The sequence below is a fragment of the Gymnoscopelus microlampas genome (genome assembly GCF_963454915.1).
Source record: "Gymnoscopelus microlampas genome assembly, chromosome: 22".
NCBI classification, from domain to species: Eukaryota; Metazoa; Chordata; class Actinopteri; order Myctophiformes; family Myctophidae; genus Gymnoscopelus; species Gymnoscopelus microlampas.
In genome coordinates, this window is record NC_139959.1 from 26,434,441 (window position 1) to 26,456,803 (window position 22,363).

At 44.3% G+C, this 22,363-nt stretch overlaps 1 protein-coding gene across 4 annotated transcripts in view; it reads left to right on the forward strand.

Annotated features, from left to right (window-relative positions):
• The window catches only part of LOC311039175 (partitioning defective 3 homolog), a 757,442-nt gene that overhangs the window by 280,165 nt on the left and 454,914 nt on the right, over positions 1 to 22,363 (forward strand). For all 4 annotated transcript variants that reach the window (XR_014600133.1, XM_084048843.1, XM_084048842.1 and 1 more), the window contains exons 8-10: positions 8,275 to 8,400; positions 14,949 to 15,266; positions 16,956 to 17,146. Coding sequence is in view for 3 of the 4 variants with exons in the window: in XM_084048843.1 (XP_083904969.1) it covers positions 8,275 to 8,400; positions 14,949 to 15,266; positions 16,956 to 17,146 (635 nt within the window). In the remaining variant the exon portion in view is untranslated. The remainder of the gene's footprint in view (positions 1 to 8,274; positions 8,401 to 14,948; positions 15,267 to 16,955; positions 17,147 to 22,363) is intronic.

Sequence of the window (22,363 nt, forward strand, 5' to 3'; positions counted from 1 at the left end):
TGGTGCTCATTTTTTATTTTGGGTGCGCATGCGCACCTGCGCACCAGTTATGTGCACCCCTGCCTATGTCCTCACTCCTCACACAAAATCAATGGTGGAGGAAGTACTCACATTCTGTACTTAAGTAAAAGTATCAATACTGCAATGTAGAATACTACATGATGTAAAATACTCCGGTAAAAGTCTGGTATTCAGAATTTACTTCAGTAAAGGTATACAAGTATTGGCATCAAAATTATACTTAAAGTACCAAAAATAAATGTGCTCATTACGTAGAATGTCCTATTTCACACGTTTTCAAAATGTATACAATTTGCTTTGAAAATAGCCGATCTACAAGCTCACAACGCGTCGCATCGCCTATATTTTCAAATAGCCAACGTATATAAAGTGCTGAAGTGGTTAATGTATGTTTTGTAATAATAATAACAATCTACAAAGTAACTAGTAACTAAAGTTTTCAAATAATTGTCGTGGAGTAAAAATACAATATTTGCCTCTGAAATGTAGTGGAGTAGAAGTTAAATTATTTAAAATTGGAAATACTCCAGTAAAGTAAAAAAATACCTCAAAGCTGTACTTAAGTACAGTACTTGAGTAAATGTAGTTACTTTCCACCACTGCACACACTAGGGTCCAAATACTCTGCCTTGAAGGTGACTCAGTGATTTGCTGTTGGCAGACAGCGGTCCCTCCCTGCAGGCCCCTCCTCTTTTTAACCAATACAGCAGCGTCAATGACAAGGAGGACAGGAGGTGGAATGCGTTAGAGTTCATGGTTATTCAAGGGGGAACACACACACACGCACGCACGCACGCACGCACGCACGCACGCACGCACGCACGCACGCACGCACGCACGCACGCACGCACGCACGCACGCACGCACGCACGCACGCACGCACGCACGCACGCACACACACACACACACACACACACACACACACACACACACACGTGACTGTGTGTATGTATACTGTATCTATCGGCTGTATATATATCTCCATACTTTAACTTTGCTGTGTTTTTTTCCGTAAATGATTGCCCTACTTGATCACACTACAGCGTCACACAAAAGCATCAAAAGCAGATCTTTGGATTGCTATTTTTTAATTAGAAACCAGGTACTAGTGTAAATATGTAGATAACTTGTTTGGCTTTTCTGTTCTCTTGTTTGATCTCCCCCTCTTCTTCTTCCTCCCACTCTTCTTTCTATGGAAATAACGTTGCGACGGGAACGATGTACGGAAGCAAATTTCACCCACTTTTTTACTTTGTAATCCTGTGATAAACCTGATTCTGATTCTGAAAAGTAGACATATGAGGTTTCCACCCGACAGAGACGGTATATGTGTGTGTGTGTGTGTGTGTATATATATATATATATATATATATATATATATATATATATATATATATATATATATATATATATATGAGAGACATAGGAAGTAGCCAAATGTAATCAACCTAAAAGCTCATCTATATCACGGTGGGGTAGTATACTGGCCTACGCCAAAAGGGACTGGCACGCCACCAAGGTCAGACGGATGCAAGGACTCTTTGCGGGGGGATGGAGACGCATGCAGCCAGGCGGGCTGTGGGACAGTCAGGAGGTGAACACGCAGGACCGAGGAGATGAAATGGGCTGACACACAGTGCAGTGCAGGGGGGGGGGGGGGGGGGGGCGTATACAGTACAGTATGCTTGACATTGAAGATTGCTGCGTGTCATTTTCGACGGCACGCTAATCCCACGGCTCTCCGTAAGTGGTCGTTGCCGAGCCTATATTTAGCCCTGACCCCTGACGATTGGCTGCTCCGAGTCTGTTCCCAGTGACGCCCATGACTCGGTCCGACTTAGAGGAGGAAAAGCGATTTTTTTTTTTTGCCCCCCGTTTTTTTGTTGTTGCTTTTACATTACATTACAGTCATTTAGCAGACGCTTTTATCCAAAGCGACTTACAATAAGTGCATTCAACATAGGTAGGCAAGAAAACTACTAATCACCAGAAGTCTTAAGTGCATTCTCTTCTAAACCAAGCAACTAAGCGTATACCTAGCACTAAGGTAAAAGTGCAATATATCAGCTACCTACTTTCTTAAACAGATGAGACAAGTAGGAAAATCAAAGAGCAAGAGACCCTTTTTCTCCCCAATTTAGTCGTTACGTCAATTGATTCCTCCCCACACACATTTATGTGTTGTCACTGCTGTTGTATCCTACTGACTCACCTGCCAGTGAGGAGCCCCCACCGGGAGGACGTAGAGCCTTAATTCGTCCTACTCCTCCCTCCAACACGTATACGTGCAGTTACAAATATAACCCTCCGCCGCCTGGCTTCCCTCCCCTTCCGAACACCAATCATGTTCGTATAGAGTAGACGCCCGACGGAGCCGGATGCACCGCGGTGGATTTGAACCCACGGCCTCCGTGGTGGTGGGCAGGTACTGAAGCCAGTGGTTCTCAAACGTTTTCATGTCACGGACCCCCAAATTGACACTTATCAGCCCGCGGACCCCCATTTGAAAAGATATGCCACGGACCCCCATAAGAGATGATTTTTACAGCTCTAGTAGTCAATTCTCAACCATTTTAATTGAAGGACCGCCAGTTTGACATGCTGAAGGCTACGGACCGCTATTTTATGGCATTTCTATCTCTGGGACCCCAATTCACATTGTAAAATCAATGTTCATTTAACTCTGCGAGTGTACAAATGGAACCAAATGGACCAGTTAGGGTCCATTTGGTTCCATTTGTACACTCTCAGAGTTACATACCCATAAGGGTCCATTTGGTTCCTAACTGTCCATCATTTAGCTGGGGACCCCCTGGAAATCCCTCAAGGACCCCTGGGGGTCCCCGGACCCCACTTTGAGAACCAACGACTTAAGCACTGCGCCACCCAAGCGCAGCCATTCCCATTCACGATTAGTGCTCCTGAACGAAACGAAAAACGAGAAAAAAAAAAAAAACCTGGCTCAAATGACTTGCTACCACTTTGAAAACGGAAAACGTTGCTAAAAGTTCTAATGAAGCCATTCCTTGGCAAGCTTACACTAGTACTGTGCAAAGAGCAATTTCAGCACACAGGTATTTCCACATAATTCCACAGCCCTCTTGTGCCACACAATGGCCGCTTGGTAACCAAATTCCACCTCCATCAGCAAAGACCGGGCGGTAATAGCTATCAGAGAGCCCTCAATTAGCGGGCAAAACTCAATGATAAGACGACGCGTCTGACTGGTCTGGGGGATGTTAATGGCCCTCCCTGCGCCGTGCTTTGTGCTAAAAAGCAGGAGGCATTAGGCTCAGTGGGCTGTCATTAGTGCCCAGACCAGGGCCACAGGGGTCAGATAAACAGTGGACTCTCTCAGACAGCCGACACGGAACTGCAGGCACTGCAACGGAACGGACGTCGCTGGCATTTTCCTTCCACTCACGTACAATGCTCACATCAACTTATACGGTCAGGGAGAGAGAACTGCAGAGATGTTCTTTCTTTCTCTTTCTCTATGCACAGCAGCCATATTATCACTTCCTTCACAGGTGTTACCAATGATACTAATGAAGGCTCTGTTCCATTTAGTCTAGCACAGTGGTTTCCACGACCCCCATAACTCTGAGAGTGTACAAATGGAACCAAATGGACCCGTAAGGGTCCATTTGGTTCCATTTGTACACTCTCAGAGTTACACACCAGAGTCACACCAGAGTCTCTCTGTCTCTCTCTCACTCACTCACTCACTCACTCACTCACTCACTCACTCACTCACTCACTCATCACCCCCACACACACACACACACTCGCACACACGCACGTTTTCTACCACGCTCACCCTCACACAGATGCGTCTTTGGGGATAGTAACAACATCTCACTTCATGATCATATAGAATGGTAAGCAAGCGACAGTCATAATTGCGTCGCATAAAATGTGTCCTGATTGCACTGTTATTTAATTAAAGGCGGTTGATGAGAGCAGGTGGTCTCTCTGAGAACGCATCTTCCCATGTCACAGACAGTGGTGTAATAAAGTAGCTACATTTACTAAAGTACAATTTTGAGTACTTGAATACTCCACTACAATTATTTGACACCTTTGTAGTTACTTTGTAGATTTTGATTATTATTACAAAACATTCGTTAACCACTTCAGTGCTGTATACATTTCGGCCATTTGAAAATAGCTGATCTTCATACTGTAGGTTTAAAGTGGTTAAACTGATATAGTCGCTTCTTTTGGGCTTGCCTTCGTAGATTTGGTTGGTTACGGTGTATTTCTCTCGCAAAATCTGGCTCACGGGTTGTGGTGCTATATAGCACCTCAGCGTTCTTCAGTGGTTCTTTGGGATGGGTATGGTGCTATATACAGTACCAGTAGCAGCGAAAACGGTTCTCCTATGATTTCGAGCCAAGGAAAGGCTGAAGCACCAGTTTTTTTGAGTGTGGCCACCCCTATAGCTTGTTTCAGTTATGGTTATCATCCAATCCATTCCTGTTTTTTACACATTTCCTTTGGCAGCTTTAACCGCGCTTTTTTTTAGTTCCCACGTCGAACTTCGGCCGGCTCCATCAGTAATATGACATGTAATTTAGAGAGAAAGTGGCTCAGCATTAGAGTAATCACAATAATATGAAATCATCATCTCTCCCACATCTGTAGCAGACAAGGCCATAACCCTAATCACGGCAGCCGCCGCTCAGAATACTGATTCTGGATCAACCGAGACTCCCATGTTTAAAGCTCTGCCCCCCCGCTCTGCTTGCCCATTGCTCGTTGCGAGCTTGCAGATCTGCTGTTATCGCTATTTTGGAACATTTAATAGACTTTTGTTTCCTTCTTCTTTTCACTTTTTGACTTTCTTGTGTGTGTGTAACTATCTATAATGACATGCCCAAATTAGGGATGCCCGGCTGAAAAAGTGCTTAAGAGGTTCTCGCCTCAGGGCCCGGCTCGGGGCTGTCATGTTCTCATGGCCACCCTTTTTGTTGCTGCGCTTTCAAACCGCTGGTGGAGATCCAGTCATGTCCAGTTTTCACACTTTCTGCCGCATTTACTCTGCAATTAACGCTGACCTGCTGAGGCTGTGGGCTCAGACACCAAGAGAGAGAGCCAGCCAAGGCCCTTCTGTTGTCCTTAAATCTGTGCGAGCGTACATGGCCACATTATGCAGCCAATTAGACAGATGATTTGGAGATTGACCTTGTTTGGATGAAATGCAAAACAGCTCTGTGGTGAATCTGCCCTTGGGCGAGGAAACTATAAAAAAAATCCCAGTCAGACTTTTTAATTTGCTATCTGTTTTATATATTCATTGAAATGATGGGGAGGCAGGAAACAATGCAGAACGCGTTGCTTTGTGTCCTTCAAGGCGGCTGAATCACAAATGAACCGTATAAAAAGAAAATGTTATTAGCTTGCGCTTGGTTCTATAGTTATTTTTATTCTTTTTTAAGTCTATAAATCAGGGGTCTTCAATGTTTTCAGGCCAAGGACCCCCTAGCTGAGAGAGAGATGAAGGAGGGACCCCCTTTATATTGTATAAAATTGTGTTTCAGATTCAACTTTTTGTGTTTACTTGGTCTGCTCTTTTTTTCCCCTCTACACCAAACACCTCTTTGCCAAAATTAGCCGATCTACGAGCTCACAACGCCTCGCAGCGCGAGGCGTTGTGAGCTTGTAGATCTGCTATTTTTGGCTAAAGTTCACCTCAGAAAAGGGATGCTAGGGTTCAAGTGGTTAAGGTAAAAAAAAGCATATCACACAAAAAATTGGCGGACCCCCTGTAGTAACTCTGAGGACCCCCCTAGGGGCCCCGAACCCCCTGTTGAAGACCCCTGCTATAAAGTTTTCCATCAGTTATTTGATTTCTTTTGCAAGGACTCCAAACACCTGTGCTCCGCTCGTTTCTACCTGCACCCTGAGGCAGTTCTTGCACCTCTGAGAGAGAGAGACGCACACACAGAGGTTTGTAGTTGTGCTGTGTGAGCGCTTGCGTCTGATCTCTTTGCATTATCTGCAAACCCCCCCCAAGGCACTCTCTTGATGTATTTATTTACAAGGGGGGGGGGGACTTTTTGAAGGTAAAGGTTGCCTTTTTTTCTTCTTTTTCTTTTTTGAAGAGATTGCTGAGGCGGCACCGCAGTGGAGATCGCCAGGGTATATATATATTTTTTTGCCCCCACTGCCAGCTCACGTCTTAAGCTCTGACGAATGCAACCACAGCATGTGCTCTGAAGCCATATCATGATCAAGCAGCCGAATCTCTGGATTACCCACAGACAGACAGACAGACAGACAGACAGACAGACAGACAGACAGACAGACAGACAGACAGACAGACAGACGTGGGGCTTCACATTTAATTTAGTGCCACAGAAACACCACTTCGTTCTCGGCTATTGGCAGGTTTCATTCTAGCTGCAATGGGGTAATAATAATCCCTATAGGGTTCATACCAGTTCTTTGAGTCAGTGTGTGTTGTCCTTTACCTGTACTTGAACCCCTTCCTCTTCCAGTGTGTTCTTCTTCTCTCCATCTATACGGTCTTCGTCTTTTATATAGAGGGATGCAGGTGAAGCTTTGAAAAAAAAAAAAAAAAAAAACAGGCCTTGAAGTTGTAGGGAGACTGTGTGTGTGCATCAGTAGTCCCTCAGCACATGGTATGTGCTGTATACTGTAAATATCGTCGCTGTCAAGTGGTAAATGGACTGCATTTATATAGCGCTTTACTCCAAAGCGCTTTACAATGTACTTCACATTCACCCATTCACACACAAATTCACACACCAACGGCAGAGGAAACCATGTAAGGCACCAACCTGCTCATCGGGAGCAGTTAAGGGTTCAGTGTCTTGCTCAAGGACACTGGAGCCGGGGATCGAAACCTGGAACCTTCGGATTCCAAGGCGGCCACTCTACCTCCTGATGAGCCACCCCATTGGTTCAATATTTATTATGAAACCCACAGATATACTTAACCCTTTTCAAACTGGCGTCCCTATTTTGGGCATGTTGTTATAGGCCTAGGCGAAAAACAATTGAACCCATTAAGACCTGGAACTTTGGGCTATTCAAAAATAGCAGCTATTTTTGAAAATTTGTGAAAATGTGTGCAAATCTTTGAATATATATATTTTTAAAGCGAACATTTTTAACTCAAATCTTTGTTTCTGGGGGTCCCTGGAACAAACTATTTTGATGGGGGTCCGCGGCCAAATAAATATAATTTTGGGGGTCCTTGACATAAAAAAGATTGAGAACCACTGATATAGAAACATACGTTTTTCAGAAAACTGTTGGGATTTAGGAGACATGTAGAATCGGCTTCAGGTCTCAATGGGTTAAATGCTCAAAATACTTTTGCTTGACACTTGTATGAATAAGTATAAAATGACCAAAAACATGAATTTATTAATAAATACATATGCAAGTCCCGGAAAGGACACGCTGTGATTGGCCAGTAGTCACTCTGATTAGCGGTTTGTGCCTTGTGAGACTTCACTATGCCTATATCGTGGCGAAATTATGCCTAAAGTGGCGTTCATTTCAAGCAATCCGAAGAAGGTATGGGCGGTCCTTGGCACAACACTGCCGTTGTTTGCAAACATGCGCTCTATGCACAGAAGCCATATTGGAAAGAAATTGGGCCTCTTCCTTACTTCCTTCACAGGTGTTATCAATTACGCTAATGAAGGCTCTGTTCCATTCTGGTCAAACAGAGTCAGGGTGCTGATATTGTGCATGTTGGCTCACTGGAAACACTCTGCTACACCAGTGGGTCTCAAAGTGGGGTCCAGGGACCCTCATGGTTCCTTGAGGGGGTCCTCCCAAATAGCCCCTTGCAGCCGTGTAACTCTGAGAGAGTACAGTTTGTTTACTCTCAGAGTTATGGGGGTCCTTGAAATTAAAAATAGTTTGAGAACCACTTTGTTACATTAAATGGAACAGAGCCTTCATTAGGACAAGACTAAAAGAATTGAATCAGGTTTACTTCCCGTATCTCCGTGAAGTAGGCGGCTGCCTTTTTAGGAGACTGGAAGTAGGTTGGAGTCTATTATTTCGCGGGATCTAGCACCAGTAAACATTGGACGTTCTGCCGTCGCCCCCTTAGGAGACCATTTGTGTGCGATTTTGCCTCTAGTGGCTCCAATTGGGATAGTGTGTATCTTTCTATTATCAACCATCTTACCTAGCCTACAATATATCGGCATGCATGTGTTTGATTGCGTTGTGCCGTAACATGCTGAGGTGTTGGCATGATTCCAGGACCCTGGGCTTGCTGGTGAAGCGTCTGGAGCGCGGTGGCAAAGCAGAGCAAGAGGGGCTGTTCCAGGAGGACGACTGTATCGTGAAGATCAACAAGGGGGACATACGCAACCTGCGCTTTGAACAGTAAGTCAGTCACCCCTACAACACACCATTACAACAAGTTAAGCATTTAGCAGACACTTTTATCCACAGGACGGTTATTACAACGGTCCTCCACGACCTTCACTGGCTTCCGGTCAAACAAAGAATCCACTTCAAAATACTACTCGCCACCTATAAGGCACTGAACAATCTGGCTGCGCCCCCTACCCCTTCGACCTCCTCGGACGTCATGTACCCTCCCGCTCCCACAGGTCTGGTTATGCCAAACTCCTTGAGGTCCCCAGGACCAAGTACCGTACCTGGGGCGATGGGGCTTTTGCTGCCCCAACCCTGTTGGAATGCACTCCCCAATACTCTGAGAGAAGCCCCCCCCCCAAAAAAAGATATTTCTGTATGGTAAGGTAGCATCTATCGAATAAAGGTGAGAGGAAGGGATAGAAGGAGAGGGAAGTACTAAGAGGTGAGTTGGACGGTTTAAATTCAGAGGTTCAATTTGTATTTCTTCAAAATCTTTTTGATACAGTATCGTCTCATTGCAAAAACCTACAGCAGATAGCGTCTGCTGTAGCGTTTGAGCATTTTTGAAAACATCTTTAAAGTGTGAGAACTACTAATTTAGACGGCATTTGTATAACCGGCCTCAGGTCTCAATGGGTTAAACCTGATTTACACAGTACCCCTTTGCACACTGGTGTCCCCGTGATCGAAAAATAGCCGATCTACAAGCTCACAACAGCATGTCGCACCGCGGTGCGCAACGAATGATAGATGAAGCATCACCACCCACTGCCTCACATTCCACTCAATTCACTCCCATCGATTTTTCCACTTCTGCTTATTTCCTAAAAAGTGGAATGAAGATATAAGGCTTTTTCTTCACCCAATTTACCCTCAAGCCACAGTCCTACCGCCAAATGCAGCAGGGGCACAGGAAAGTGTACTACACCCCCACTGCAGGGGCACATGTGCACACACGCGCACACACACATTGACAAACATACAGGTGTGTGTGTGTGTGTGTGTGCGTGTGCGTGCCAGGGAGGAGAAATAGCTCATTTGTCATCCAGGCTGGGGTGGGGAAGCACACTACTGAGGTGGTCTGTCTCTTCCATCAGCCCAGCTTGGAGGAAATGGCTTGGATTTGTGCTGCCCTACAGTACTCTATGTCCATCCTGGACTGCAGTTAATCCTGTGGCAATCAATGGGCTCATAGTTGTACAGTAAAAGTGTACAGTGTATATGTATTTTGTCTTTAATTGCAGATTTTTACAAGCTCACGACGCCTTGCAATGCCACGTCGTGAGCTTGTTGATCTGCTATTTTGGGAGGCATTCTGATTTTTTTTTCTTCAAAATGTTAGCCTATAATGTAATGTGCAAAACAGGGGCATTGGGGTTGTGCCGAATTCACACCCGAAGCGCTAGTGATTTCTACTGCTGAACCTCACCCCTTTTCTCAGAACGCGGAAGCGAAATACCGCTGCTGCTGTGAATTTGGCGTTGAAGGTCCCGCAAGAAACGTAGGACAATAATGGGTTTGCAAGACAATGGCATTGACAGGAGAGTGACACTTTACAAGACGGCATGGATGTGAAAAACACACGACATAACCACAACGAAAACGGTTTAGATCAAGCACAAAACTATATTCTGTTACAAATCGACGTCGTCGATATGGCCGAAGACCTCGTGTTTGTGAAACACAGTCAGGCGCTATAGGCTGATTGTCTATGCAAGTCACAAACGCTCTTTTTTTTGTTTATTCTTTCCAATTGTCTGTACTTTTGACTGGATCACTTTATTATGATCGAGCGTTGCCAGAATCCTTTCCCCCCCGAAAACAAACTTTGGCGAGGCTATCAGACACGTTCCCGTCCGCCCATGAGACTCCTGCTGCTCCCGACTATCACGGCTACCTTGCCGCATTATGGTAATGTTGCTCATCAGACTCTGCAAAGCCACTGGAGTGTTAGTTTGTTGTTGCCGCGGTTTCTTTCTCTTTTTTTTCTTCGCGTCGTCGAACGGCGCTATTGTCATTAGTAAACATCCCAGCTGCTTCCAAGGCTCTTCTACTGTGAAAGAGGCTTACACTCCCAATCCACAAGGGAGCAATGTTTTGAATCGTTCTGCGCACACGCACACGCACACGCACACGCACACGCACACACACCCTCCTCGCCGGCATCCAAATGCATCTGGTGGCTGTGATTGTGCATAAAAATGAAGGAACTAAACTTTTCACCCCTCCCTCCCTCATCCCTCCCTCTCTCTCTCTCTCTTTCCTTGATTGTGTGTGGGGCACCGGGGCGTCTATTTAAGCCGTTAAGACCGGGAAAGCATCTGTCATTTTAGATTTTAACTATAAGTTTGTGCATGCCTTATTTTATACTTTGGATATTCAAAAATAGCACTTAATTTGAGTCTATTCAAAAATAGCACCAAAAAAGGGCTATTCAAAAATAGCAGATATACAAGCTCATAGTGCAGCACCGAGTGCTATGAGCTTGTAGATCTGCAAAAAATATTTTAAAACATGTTTTTTTTGCAAATCTTTGAATATATATATATATATATATATATTTCTAGCGAACATTTGTAACTCAAATCTTTGCTTCTGGGGGTCCCTGGAACAAAATATTTAGAGATGGGGGTCCGCGGCCAAATGCATATAATTTTGGGGGTCCTTGACATGAAAAAGTGTGAGAATCACTGATATTATTAGGATTTAGAAGACATTTGTAAATCCCGGATTGAGCGGGTTAAAGTGATATTCTAATCTCCTTAGATTGTTTTGCATGGGTAAATATTTTGAGGCGCTTAATCTAACTGAATGTAATGATGCATTGATAGGGTAATTTATTATTCAATCAGCTGCGTGCGGCAGCTGATTACTGGAGTGTCAGAGCCACACACCAACACGCGCATTCATAAGCGCGCGCGCACACACACACACACACGCCCGCTCACACGCATGCAGACACTGAATCACATTATGCCATGGTCCGTATAGTCACTGTCATATCTGTAAATTAGCATAACGTCTCTGTCGGGTGGAAACCTCACATGTCCAAAACTGTTACTTTTCAGGATTCATATTCAAAAAGCATCAAAAGTAGCAGATCTACAAGCTCGAAACGCGGCGCGAAGCGACGCGTTTCGAGCTTGTAGATCTGCTACTTTTGGCGCTTTCGTGTGACGCTGTAGTAGGATCAAGTTGGGGCGTTAATTTACGAAAAACACACAACAAGTTAAAATACGGAGATAGGGGGTTTTCTGCCCCGACAGTGACGATGAGAATAAAGACGTGGGGGTTTGCAGTCAGATCAGATTCCAGGGCAGTAAGCTAGCGCTACTGTGCGGCTCAAATGAAGTGCCGCTCATCGTTGGCCTGAGAGAGGCTTAGCGATCGTCAATAAGTCATTTTGTGTGATGGGGGGGGGGTCATTGCTGTGGCTGCAGTCTGGGAACTCCACGACCCCCCCCCCCCCCTCCTTTCTCCGCCGTCATCAAGTCCTGCTGTTGTGGCTCACTCCTCCGGCTCAAGACTATCTATATGCTAAGTGCGGCCTGGTGATACGGACTAAACAATTCTTGTGTGTGGAAACGACGTGTGTGGAGCTCCTGTCGCGGCTTATTTGCCGCGCGCGCGCACACACACACACATGCACGCGCGTGCGCGCAATCTAGTCAAAGATTTAGCTTTGACTCGATTTTTTTCCACGTTTAAAGGAATACTCTGTCTGGTTTATACTCTTTGGAAAGCTCTCAGCGTGCGATGCTTCCACGCTGCATGTCCCGTCATTAAGCACGCTGTTGATGCATCGTGTTGAACGATGGCCTTGTTCAGTCATCATTCTCTTAGAGAGAGACAAGCACACACACGCGCGCGCACACACACACACACGCGCACACACACACACACGCACACACACTTGCACGACGCCAAACATAAACTAATATACACTATAGGCAACAGTTTTAAGCCCTACTACTGCTGTTGATGTTTACAGTATATGCGTCATTTATGAAAGTGAAATTAACTGACATTAGGCAATTTTTTTGCATGCTAAAAGCACCAGTTTGACATGGTTTCAAGTGGTACTAGGGAAAGGCATTCTTGTGTGATTTCCATAATTAGTAAAACAATGAAAACAGTGTAATTTGGTTGAATATAGTGCAAGATACTGTAGATCAGTGCATCTCAACTATCAATCATTTAGCGAGGGACCCCCTGGAACCCCCTCAAGGACCCCCGGGGGTCCCCGGACCCCACTTTGAGACCCACTGCCATAGATGATCCACTGGTGTAACTGTATAACATAGTATAGAAATAATGATATTACTCATTGACTAATACTGTTAGCTGACTCATCATTTCCCATCCATACTCCCCATCCCTCTCTCTCCTTTGCTCTTCTCTTGATGGTGGTAATTGGAGATATCGCGCTAATGTAATTTTCTGTCGTCGATTGCGGCACAGTGATTAGCCCCGCGATTAGCCAAGTTAACCCCCCTCTCTCTCTCTCTCTCTCTCTCTCCCTCTCTCTCCCTCTCTCTCTCTCTCTCTCTCTCTCTCTCTCTCTCTCTCTCTCTCCCCCCCCCCCAAGCTCTCACAACGCGCAGTGGTGGGAAAAGTAGGCTACTGAAATTACTTACTTAAGTAAAAGTATCAATACTACTCTGTTACAACTAAAAGTCCAGAATTCCAGAATTCTAAATTTACTTGAGTAAAAGTACAAAAATTGTTAGAAAGGCCCTGGACTATCAGTTAATCAGAATAGTAGTTACGGACATGTACTACACCTCCAGGCCACTAGGTGGCGATTTGTATGCAAAAGACAGCAATAGAGAAGAAGTGCAATCAGCATGTTCAGAGGCTAAACGTTAGCCTGGTAAACCCTCCCTCCGGAAATCTCATTTCAATTCGATTTCAGAAAGGAGTCTGGTCTGAAACGCCTTTCTGCAATAATCGCTGTGGGCTGGAGTTGGGCGGGAGTAATACCGTTGACTGACAACCCCTTCAACCAATGATCGTTTTTCCCCTTCAGCCAATGAGCAGTTCAATTTGACGAGCTCCAGACTATGTGACGCAACGGGACTTTTGGGACGGCCATGCCGAAAATAGGTTGCCTTATTGGGATACATGCGTGTCACTCCCCGCCCCTGCCGGCTCTCTAAATTTATATTTTTAAATAGGCTCTGTCATGATTAATTGACCACATATATGAAGTTAAACAACTAAATTCTATCCAAACGATATCTTATAAGTAAATTCCGTGCCTCAAAAAAGAAGTTTGAAAGCGTTATAAAACTGAAAGTAAGAAGTGAAGGCACTCGCACAAACAACAATGGCTGCCGTTCGTCTTTTTTCGGCGGCTCTCAGGCTGCACTCGGGTTCATTCGGGCTCACTCGAACTCGCCACCTGATTGGCCAACTGTCGCTGTCAATCACAGAACAATGAGCGACGACGCTGATAGGCTCGTCGGCTCGGCGAGCAGAGCGATTATTGGAGAAAGGCGTTTCAGACCAGACTCCTTTCTGAAATCGAATTGAAATGAGATTTCCGGAGGGAGGGTTTACCAGGCTAGCTAAACGTGCCTAGCTTAGCCAATTAACCTCAGTAGAGTTGTTCTTTTCAACCAAGGCATTTTTACTGTTGTTCTGAAGGTTGAGTTCATGACTAAAGAGAGTATTAATATGATTTAAGACTGCAGAAAGTAAAGTATATGGCCTAATTGTGTTTCATGCTCCAATCCATGTGTCATGTGTTTGTTTGTGTTATTACCTGATATTTGGTTTATTTCAACCATCCCAGTGGTCTGCTGTAGCTACATTTTTGCAGCTATTAAATGCTAGCAGAATGTCAGCAGATGGCATTTGACAACTTGTTAAACAGTGGGTGCACTGTTGAGCAATGTGATTTCTCTTCATATTAGTATATTTAAGGTTTGCAGTTGGTCCAGTGTTTATGGTTACTACTAAGCTGCAGTATGGTTTGCTAATTAGCTATATTGTGATGTTTGTTTCCTTTAGAAACCAACCAATATAAAACAACAATGCAACCTCATTTACCTGCCTTTGTTAATAATAAAACACACCAAAGTGGATCTCGACTCCTGTACTTTTACCCCTGAGGCGAAGCAAGCAGAATCTGAACCCAGCAGCAAGGGATGTTAACAATTTATCTATAATCGATTCATTGATGTTAAGAATTTAATCAATAAAATTTCAATTAATAGATTTTTTTAAAAATATATTATTATATATTTTTAAATCATATTCCATCATATTCAAGGGCTTTTGGAGAAAAATGAGACAGACTCCATAGAGCACTGCAGAGGGGAGGTGTGTGTGTGTCTGTGTCCAGCTGATGCTCGTTGACGCTCGTTAATGTTATATACTGTACATCAAGGCAACTGTGTTTCTGCACTCATTTCCGGTTTCGGACAAGAATTTTCCTTTTGGTCCTAAAACAACGCAGCTTATCAATGAATCGATTCATCGATCGATAAGGTTATCAACTATCAATGAATGAATTAATCGGTAAATTTGCATCCCTATACTCCCAGGGCCCAGAACATATTCCGGCAGGCCATGCGCACCCCGCTCATCCTCTTCCACGTGGTGCCGGCCTCCATGAAGGGCCAGTACGAGGCGCTCTCGGCCCAGAGCGAGGTGGGCTCCCCTCAGTGCAACCGGGTTCGGTTCAGCCAGGACCACCTCCAACCCCCCCAGCAGCAGCATCAGCAGCAGCATCATCATCATAACCTGCCCCCCGGCGAACGCTCCAGCCTGGTGGGAGGAGGCGCGCTGCTGCTGGAACAACACACCCCGCAGAGGATGTCGTCTCGCACGGGACCCCACCCCCCCATCCTCAACCACAACAAGTGGGTTTGATTTTTTTTCTCTCTTTTGTCAGCGTGTGGTTTGGTGGCGTCACTTGCATGTCGTTGTCGGGCAGAAACCTCTTTATCTCCATATTTTAACTTTTTGTGTTTAATTTTTGTAAATGAACTTGAATGTACTTGATCATACTACATCGTCACACAAAAGTATCAAAAGTAGCAGATCTACAAGCTCAAAACGCGTCGCTTTGAGCTTGTAGATCTGCTACTTTTGCTATTATTGAATTTGAATCCTGAAAAATAACTGTTTTGGACATAAGGTTTCCACCCGACAGAGACGATTGATTGATTGAATATTTTATTAGGCAAAACAAATGTAAACATCACAATTACATTTATAATACTTTGTCTAAAAGGTTCCGTCCAAAAAAGTCCTTGCGGTCTTGTTTCCATTGAGGTCCTTGGTATTCAGTTCATAGACATATATAGTAGCAACCAAACAGTACAAATATCAACAGACAATGCAGAGAAAATAACACTATATGTACAGACAAAACAAAGATGCATTAAAAAAAAGAGAGAGGGAGAGAGGTGGGTCATGGGCCCCAGTCCGAGAAGTAGTCGGATCAGTTTGTTTTGGGAGGTTTGAAGCCTAGTCTTCAGTGACACTGAGGTGTTGGAGCACCAAGAGGTTCAAGCATAATCAAAAAGGGGCTGAATCAGGGCCCCTGAGAGGGTCCTGAGGGCATTCTTGTTGACAAAAGAGGAAACTCTGCCCATAAATCTGGTTCTCGGGTTTACTCTTTTGTAGAATAGAAACAACATAGAATAGAAGAGACATTTGCCGTTGGCTTCACCTTGGCATGTCTAATTTCCAATTTCACAGTCACATAAATATACCTAAAGACAGGAGACGCCACAGAAACACACATTTACAAAGCAAAGAAAAGTGAATAATACTGTAACATTTCATTAGGCAGTAATTAAGAGATTTGCTTTGCTTTGAGATAGCTACTTAATGTTAAGCCTAGCGATGAAAGTAGGAAGAAAACATTCTGCACATTTGTTTCACTTATTGCCGAAAAGGACATTAGTGACAAAAGCAATAGTTTTTTTTTGTGTCACTATAGGCCGCAGTTAGCCCTGCTATAATGCTAACAGCTGTATTGATGTTTGTACTGTATGCAACATTTATGAAAGTGAAATAAACATTAGGCGTCAAATCTTTTGCATACTAAAAGCACCAGTTTGACATGTTTTCAAGTGGTGCTAGGGAAAGGCATTCTTGTGTGATTTCCATAATTAATAACACAATGTCATTTGGTTGAGAGAGAAAATAAAAATGTACAATGTAGGCATTTAGCAGACGCTCTTTATCCAGAGCGACTTAAAGCATGCAAGGTAAACGCATACATCAAATGCAGAGAGACCTCGGTAGGTAAACCAAGAACCTAGCATCAGTCTAAACCAGGGGTCTTCAACTTTTCTCAGGCCAAGGACCCCTTAGCTGAGAAAGAGATGAAGCAGGGACCCGCCCCTCTATACCAAAAATAGCAGATCTACAAGCTCACAACGCGTCGCTCTGCGACGCGTTGTGAGCTTGTAGATCTGCTATTTTTGGCGAATGTTCCACACACAATAGAGACGCTAGGGTACAAGTGGTTAATGTAAAAAAACTAAATAAAGAAATCCTAGCAAGAAATCCCCCCCCCCCCCCCCCTGTACCCACAGTCACCAGGGTCCTCTGGCGGGGAGCACCCCAGAGCCGAGTCGCCGCCACTACGCCACCTTACCCCACGCCCCCCCGACCTCCTCCAAGACGTCCTCGCCCTCGCTGCAGCGGCGCGTCAGCGCCAACCCCACCACCGGCTCCTCCTACTTCAAGAAGACGGGACGCAGACTCAACCTCCAGCTGAAGAAAGGTGGGGGAAACAAAATGGCGGGCGGACCAATTATTTTCGAATGTATAAAGTTGACGTTCCACAGGGTTTGAGGGTAGCTATTGGATATTAAGTAAGTAAGTAAGTAGGTCTTATTGTCGGTATCAGCCAGAGCGAGGGAGTTTATCCCCGTTTCGCAATGCGCTTGACCAGTGGTTCTCAAACTTAAAAATGTCAACGTCTCCCCTTAACTCTGACAGTATACAAATGGAACCAAATGGACCCGTACGGGTCCATTTGGTTCCATTTGTATACTGTCAGAGTTACAGACTTGCAAGGTTCCAAAAGGAACCCGTAGAGTCCCTGGAATCCACTTTGAGAACCACTGCGCTAGACTCCTGGGAGATGGATTGCTGAATCGTAATACCTTTCATCATCAACATTGCAGGAATTCTGTCGGGCCTTTTCAGTTGGTATAAACTCCCTCAGTTCAAGTACCCAGCCGTTACCGCTGGAACGCTGGAGACGGCGCCGTAACTAATGCAGTTATAGGACATCAAAGAGTGTGTGCGTTTTATTGTCCGAGCTGATGGAATCACTGCGGTGGTTAAATCCCATTTGCTGCGCTGTGCATGACACAGCAGCTGAGGGCTAACAAACACACCGACTCACTCAGTCATGTACTTACAGTTGCGCGCACACGCACACGCACACACACACACACACACACACACACACACACACACACACACACACACACACACACACACACACACACACACACGTAAACAACATTTCTCAGTGCACGTGGACATTAGCATATCCATCCACACCTGCTCAGCACCTGCATGAACAAACGAAAAATCTCTCTGTCTGTCTGTCTGTCTGTCTGTCTGTACACACTCTCGGTTCTGTCACCTGTACCCTTCTTTTAATCAACCTACAACAGCATTTTAAGGCCCCGTCCACACGTGCACAGGTATTTTGTAAACCGTATCTTTTTATATGCGTTTGTGGGGGGTAATGGCATATCACCGATACCAGCATTTTAGGCAGTATCGGCAGCTTTTCCGATACTGGTATCTGCATGATGTCAGGAGGAGCGGGGCATCGAACTAGAATCCCTCCCCAATCCCAGACGACTTTCTGTTATGTCTCGACCGAGTCACCACCGCCTCAGGTCTCTGTCTTAGTTCACCATAGTGTCTGGTTAGCATTCAGAGCACTTTGCTTCTCATCAGAAGAAGAGCCGTTTGGTTGTGAAATGAACCCAATCTGAGGTTGACTTGCCTGCGCGCTCATCCTTTTCTCTCACTCTCTTACTTTCTCTGTCTCTCTCTCACTCCCTCACCCACCCACAGTCTCTCTGCTCTCTCTGTCTTAGGGAGCAGATGTTTGTGCTGAGAGTTGGCACGGAGGCCTAGTGTAGCAGCACGCTTCGGGGGAATAGCGTAGCAAAGCGAGGGCACCAGCGGCAGCAGCGCCGGGCTAAATGTAAACCTGCTCTCAGGGAAAACGCTGTCACAAGTCACTGCAATATGTCGTCTCAGGTCCCAGAAGTGCAGCCAGTAGATTTAAGGGGTTTTCCCCAAAAGAGAGTGCCAACCGTGTTGCGTTACATTTCTTTATTTCCTAATTATTCTCATGGATTAAAGTTCTCAGTCGCTGCAATTTCAGTCATTTGGATTCCATGGAAGCCAGCATGTCTTCTATGGAAGCATTTTGTGCAACGAAAATAGCCCGTCTACAAGCTCTCAATGCGTCTGTGATGCATTGAGAGCTTTTAGACAGGCTATTTTCAGTTATTCTTCAAAGATTAGAGTATTTGAAGTGGTCGAACTATTTTAGAAGCATTTCCCATAAAACCCTAATGGTCTCGGCTATTTCATAAAAGCCTCGGTCTGTGATTTCTTCACCTGATCGGCAGTATGTAGAACAGCAGGAACAGTATCACTGTTTCACAAATAGCATAATAGGGACTTGGCCATCCAAATGTTTTTCAGTCGTGAGATTTTATTTTTGCTCTAATCCGTGTATTCTGAGGTCTATGTGATGCAGCTGGCCTCTTTTACTGTCCCCCCCCCCCCCACACACACACACACACACACACACACACACACAGCTTCGGTCTTTCATTCCGGTCGTACAGCTTTCCAGGGAGCAATTAGTCTAGCTACAGAGAGTGACCGTACTGCCATTGGTTTGGGTTTCTTTCCACTAAGCCATGTTGTTGTTTCATAATCCAACTCAACACAACTCATAAATTCACACAAGCTTCTCGTCTTGCCGTAACGTGTTCCTAGCGGATTTATCAGGTTATTGCACACAATTAAAGTTGAACGTTTCTGTTAACTGTCGGCCAAAACCCCAAGACGGAGATTCATTATTGTTTGAACACTGAAATGTAATGGAGCGGCAGAATCAGATGGCCGAGTGAACGCCATTCTGAGAATTTGAGCCCGACTTAAAGCCAGATTTTTGGGTCAGATGCTGATCCTGATTTTTGGACATTCCTAGACCAGTGGTTCTCAAACTTTTTCATGTCAAGGACCCCCAAATTGACACTTATTAGCCCGCGGACCCCCATTTGAAAAGATAAGCCAGGGCTCCCCATAAGAGAAGATTTTTACAGCTCTCTAGCAGTGATTCTCAACCATTTTAACTTCAAGGACCCCCATTTTGACATGCATTAGGGCTACAAACCCCCATATAATGACATTTCTATCTCTGGGACCCCAATTCATATTGTAAAATCAATGTTAATTTAACTCTGAGAGTGTACAAATGGAACCAAATGGACCCGTTAGGGTCCATTTGGTTCCATTTGTACACTCTCAGAGTTACAGTCCCATAAGGGTCCATTTGGTTCTTATCCATCATTTAGCTGGGGACCCCCTGGAACCCTCTCAAGTACCCCTGGGGGTCCCCGGACCCCACTTTGAGAACCAATGTCCTAGACCATAGATTACATTCATTTGAAACAATATGTTGTCAAAAAAAGGTAAAAGAAAAAAAAAGAAATAAGTTTGAAAAACTTTTGATTTGATTAAAACATTTCACTTATAATCAAACAAATAAATAAAAATAAACAAAAATAACTTTTTCACAGATCAAATAATTACAGTAGGTTATATTAAACTTCACTATATGAAACTAACATCTCAATTATACAATGAACAAACAAGTACATGTAAAATACACTCTTAAACGTAACTTTATTTTATTTAACTACATAAGCCCTATTCAAACATTGAAAACAGCAGCTAACAGCGTGACGCGTGGTGAGTTTGCAGTATGCTGTTTTGGCCTCTCCGTCTTTCAAGTTCAAAGTGGTGGGAGTGGGTCCCATATGCACTGGTGGAAAGTACATGTACTCAAGTACTGTACTTAAGTACTATTTTGAGGTATTTCTTACTTTACTGAAGTATGTCAAATGCTCTGTACTTTTACTTCTACTCCACTACATCTTAGAGACAGATATTGTACTTTTACTCCACTGCAATTATTTGAAAACATTGGTTGCTAGTTACTTAGTAGATTTGGATTGTTATGACAAAACAAACATTAACCACTTCAGCCCTATATGCATTTCGGCCATTTGTATATACTTTCACAATGCTTGTAGATCTGCAGCTTGTAGATCTTCTATTTAAAAAAGATTGTTATATATATTTCTACATCTGAAAACTTGTGAGTAAAAATGAGATTATGCATAATGAGTACTTTCTACGTTTGGTACTTTAAGTACATTTTGTACCAATACTTTTGTACTTCTACATTCAATTCAATTTAGAATTCCGGACTTTTACTCGTGGTATTGATATTTGAGTACTTTTTCCTCCACTGCCCGCATGGCAAATTAACAAGAGTGCCTCAATCAAATAATGCGGTGGAAAAAGGACACGTACACACCCCATTGAGTCTCACTCTGACAAGCCTCTCCTCATGTTCGCTGTGTAATTGGCTTATGGGAGTCGGGATTTGCGATTAATCCAGAAAGGAACACAATTACTTTTATGTCGTTTTTCCGTTTTCCCAAAATAAAGACGTCACCAGTGTAATTACCGCAGGGCCTATTTAGGAGATGCTTTCGGCTTAATTGATCAGGAGAGCGTTAACGATGAGATCACAATTGGTTCTCAGAATGGCACAGGAGTTTGATTCTGCTCGTTAGGCTGTTTGCTGTTTGGCCAGATGGAGGAGGGGTAGGACTTGTGTGTGTGTGTGTGTGTGTGTGAGAGCAGGGATGCAGTTCCATTGGGGCGGGGTGATATCCCCCCCACTTCTGGGACGAAGAAAAGAGAAAGAAAAAAACTCCGGGTTTTTTTTTTTTCGGGTGGGAAAACGCTCGTCCTAAAACACACTGCCTCATTTTTTTTCGCGGACCGAGGCCGCCGGATTAGACCCGGGGCGAGGGTGTTTTAGGACGACGGTTCTTGTTATCCATTTCTGAATGGAGAGGTGCGCGATGGACAGACGTTTCCTTTTTGCCACACATCTACACTTCATGGAGTACATTTTTTTGGTACCGAATTAACAAAATCAAAGTACCGGTAAGAGAACCCGAAATAAAAGGGAAAAAAACGTGTACGTGTCCTGGTTCTCAAATGCTCTCTGCGTCCTTCAGTGTGAGTGTGTGAGTGATGAGTGACAAAGCACAAAGAGCGGTAGAAACGGGTACCATACCGTCGCTGTCCGGTGGCAACCTCATATGTCCAAAACTGTTACTTTTACTGGCTGTTACTGTCATTAACTTACAAAAACACAACACAAAAAGTTAGAATACGGAGATAGGAGGTTTCTGCCCGACAGGCAACAACGATATGATACGGCTTATCGGCCTTCTGAAACTGTATAGTGTAGCACGCATCAAACAACAGCTACATCTCTTCCCACCATCTTCCGTCTTCTACAGTCATTACATTTCAGTAGAGAACAGATTGCCACGGCAGCCTGCTCAGATTCTGCAAACGCGTATAGAAAAAAAGAACTAGCGTTAAGCCATTCGATCCGGGAACGCATCTGTGTCATTTTAGATTTCTTTGGGCTATTCAAAAATAGCAGATATACAAGCTCATAGCGCGGCACCTAGTGCCGCGCTATGAGCTTGTAGATCTGCTATTTTTTGAAAAAATCATGAAGTTTGTGCGAATCTTTGAATATTTATATTTTTTTCAAAGGGAACATTTGTAACTCAAATCTTTGCTTCTGGGGGGTCCTTGGGACAACATTTTTTGAGATGGGGGTCCGTGACCAAAA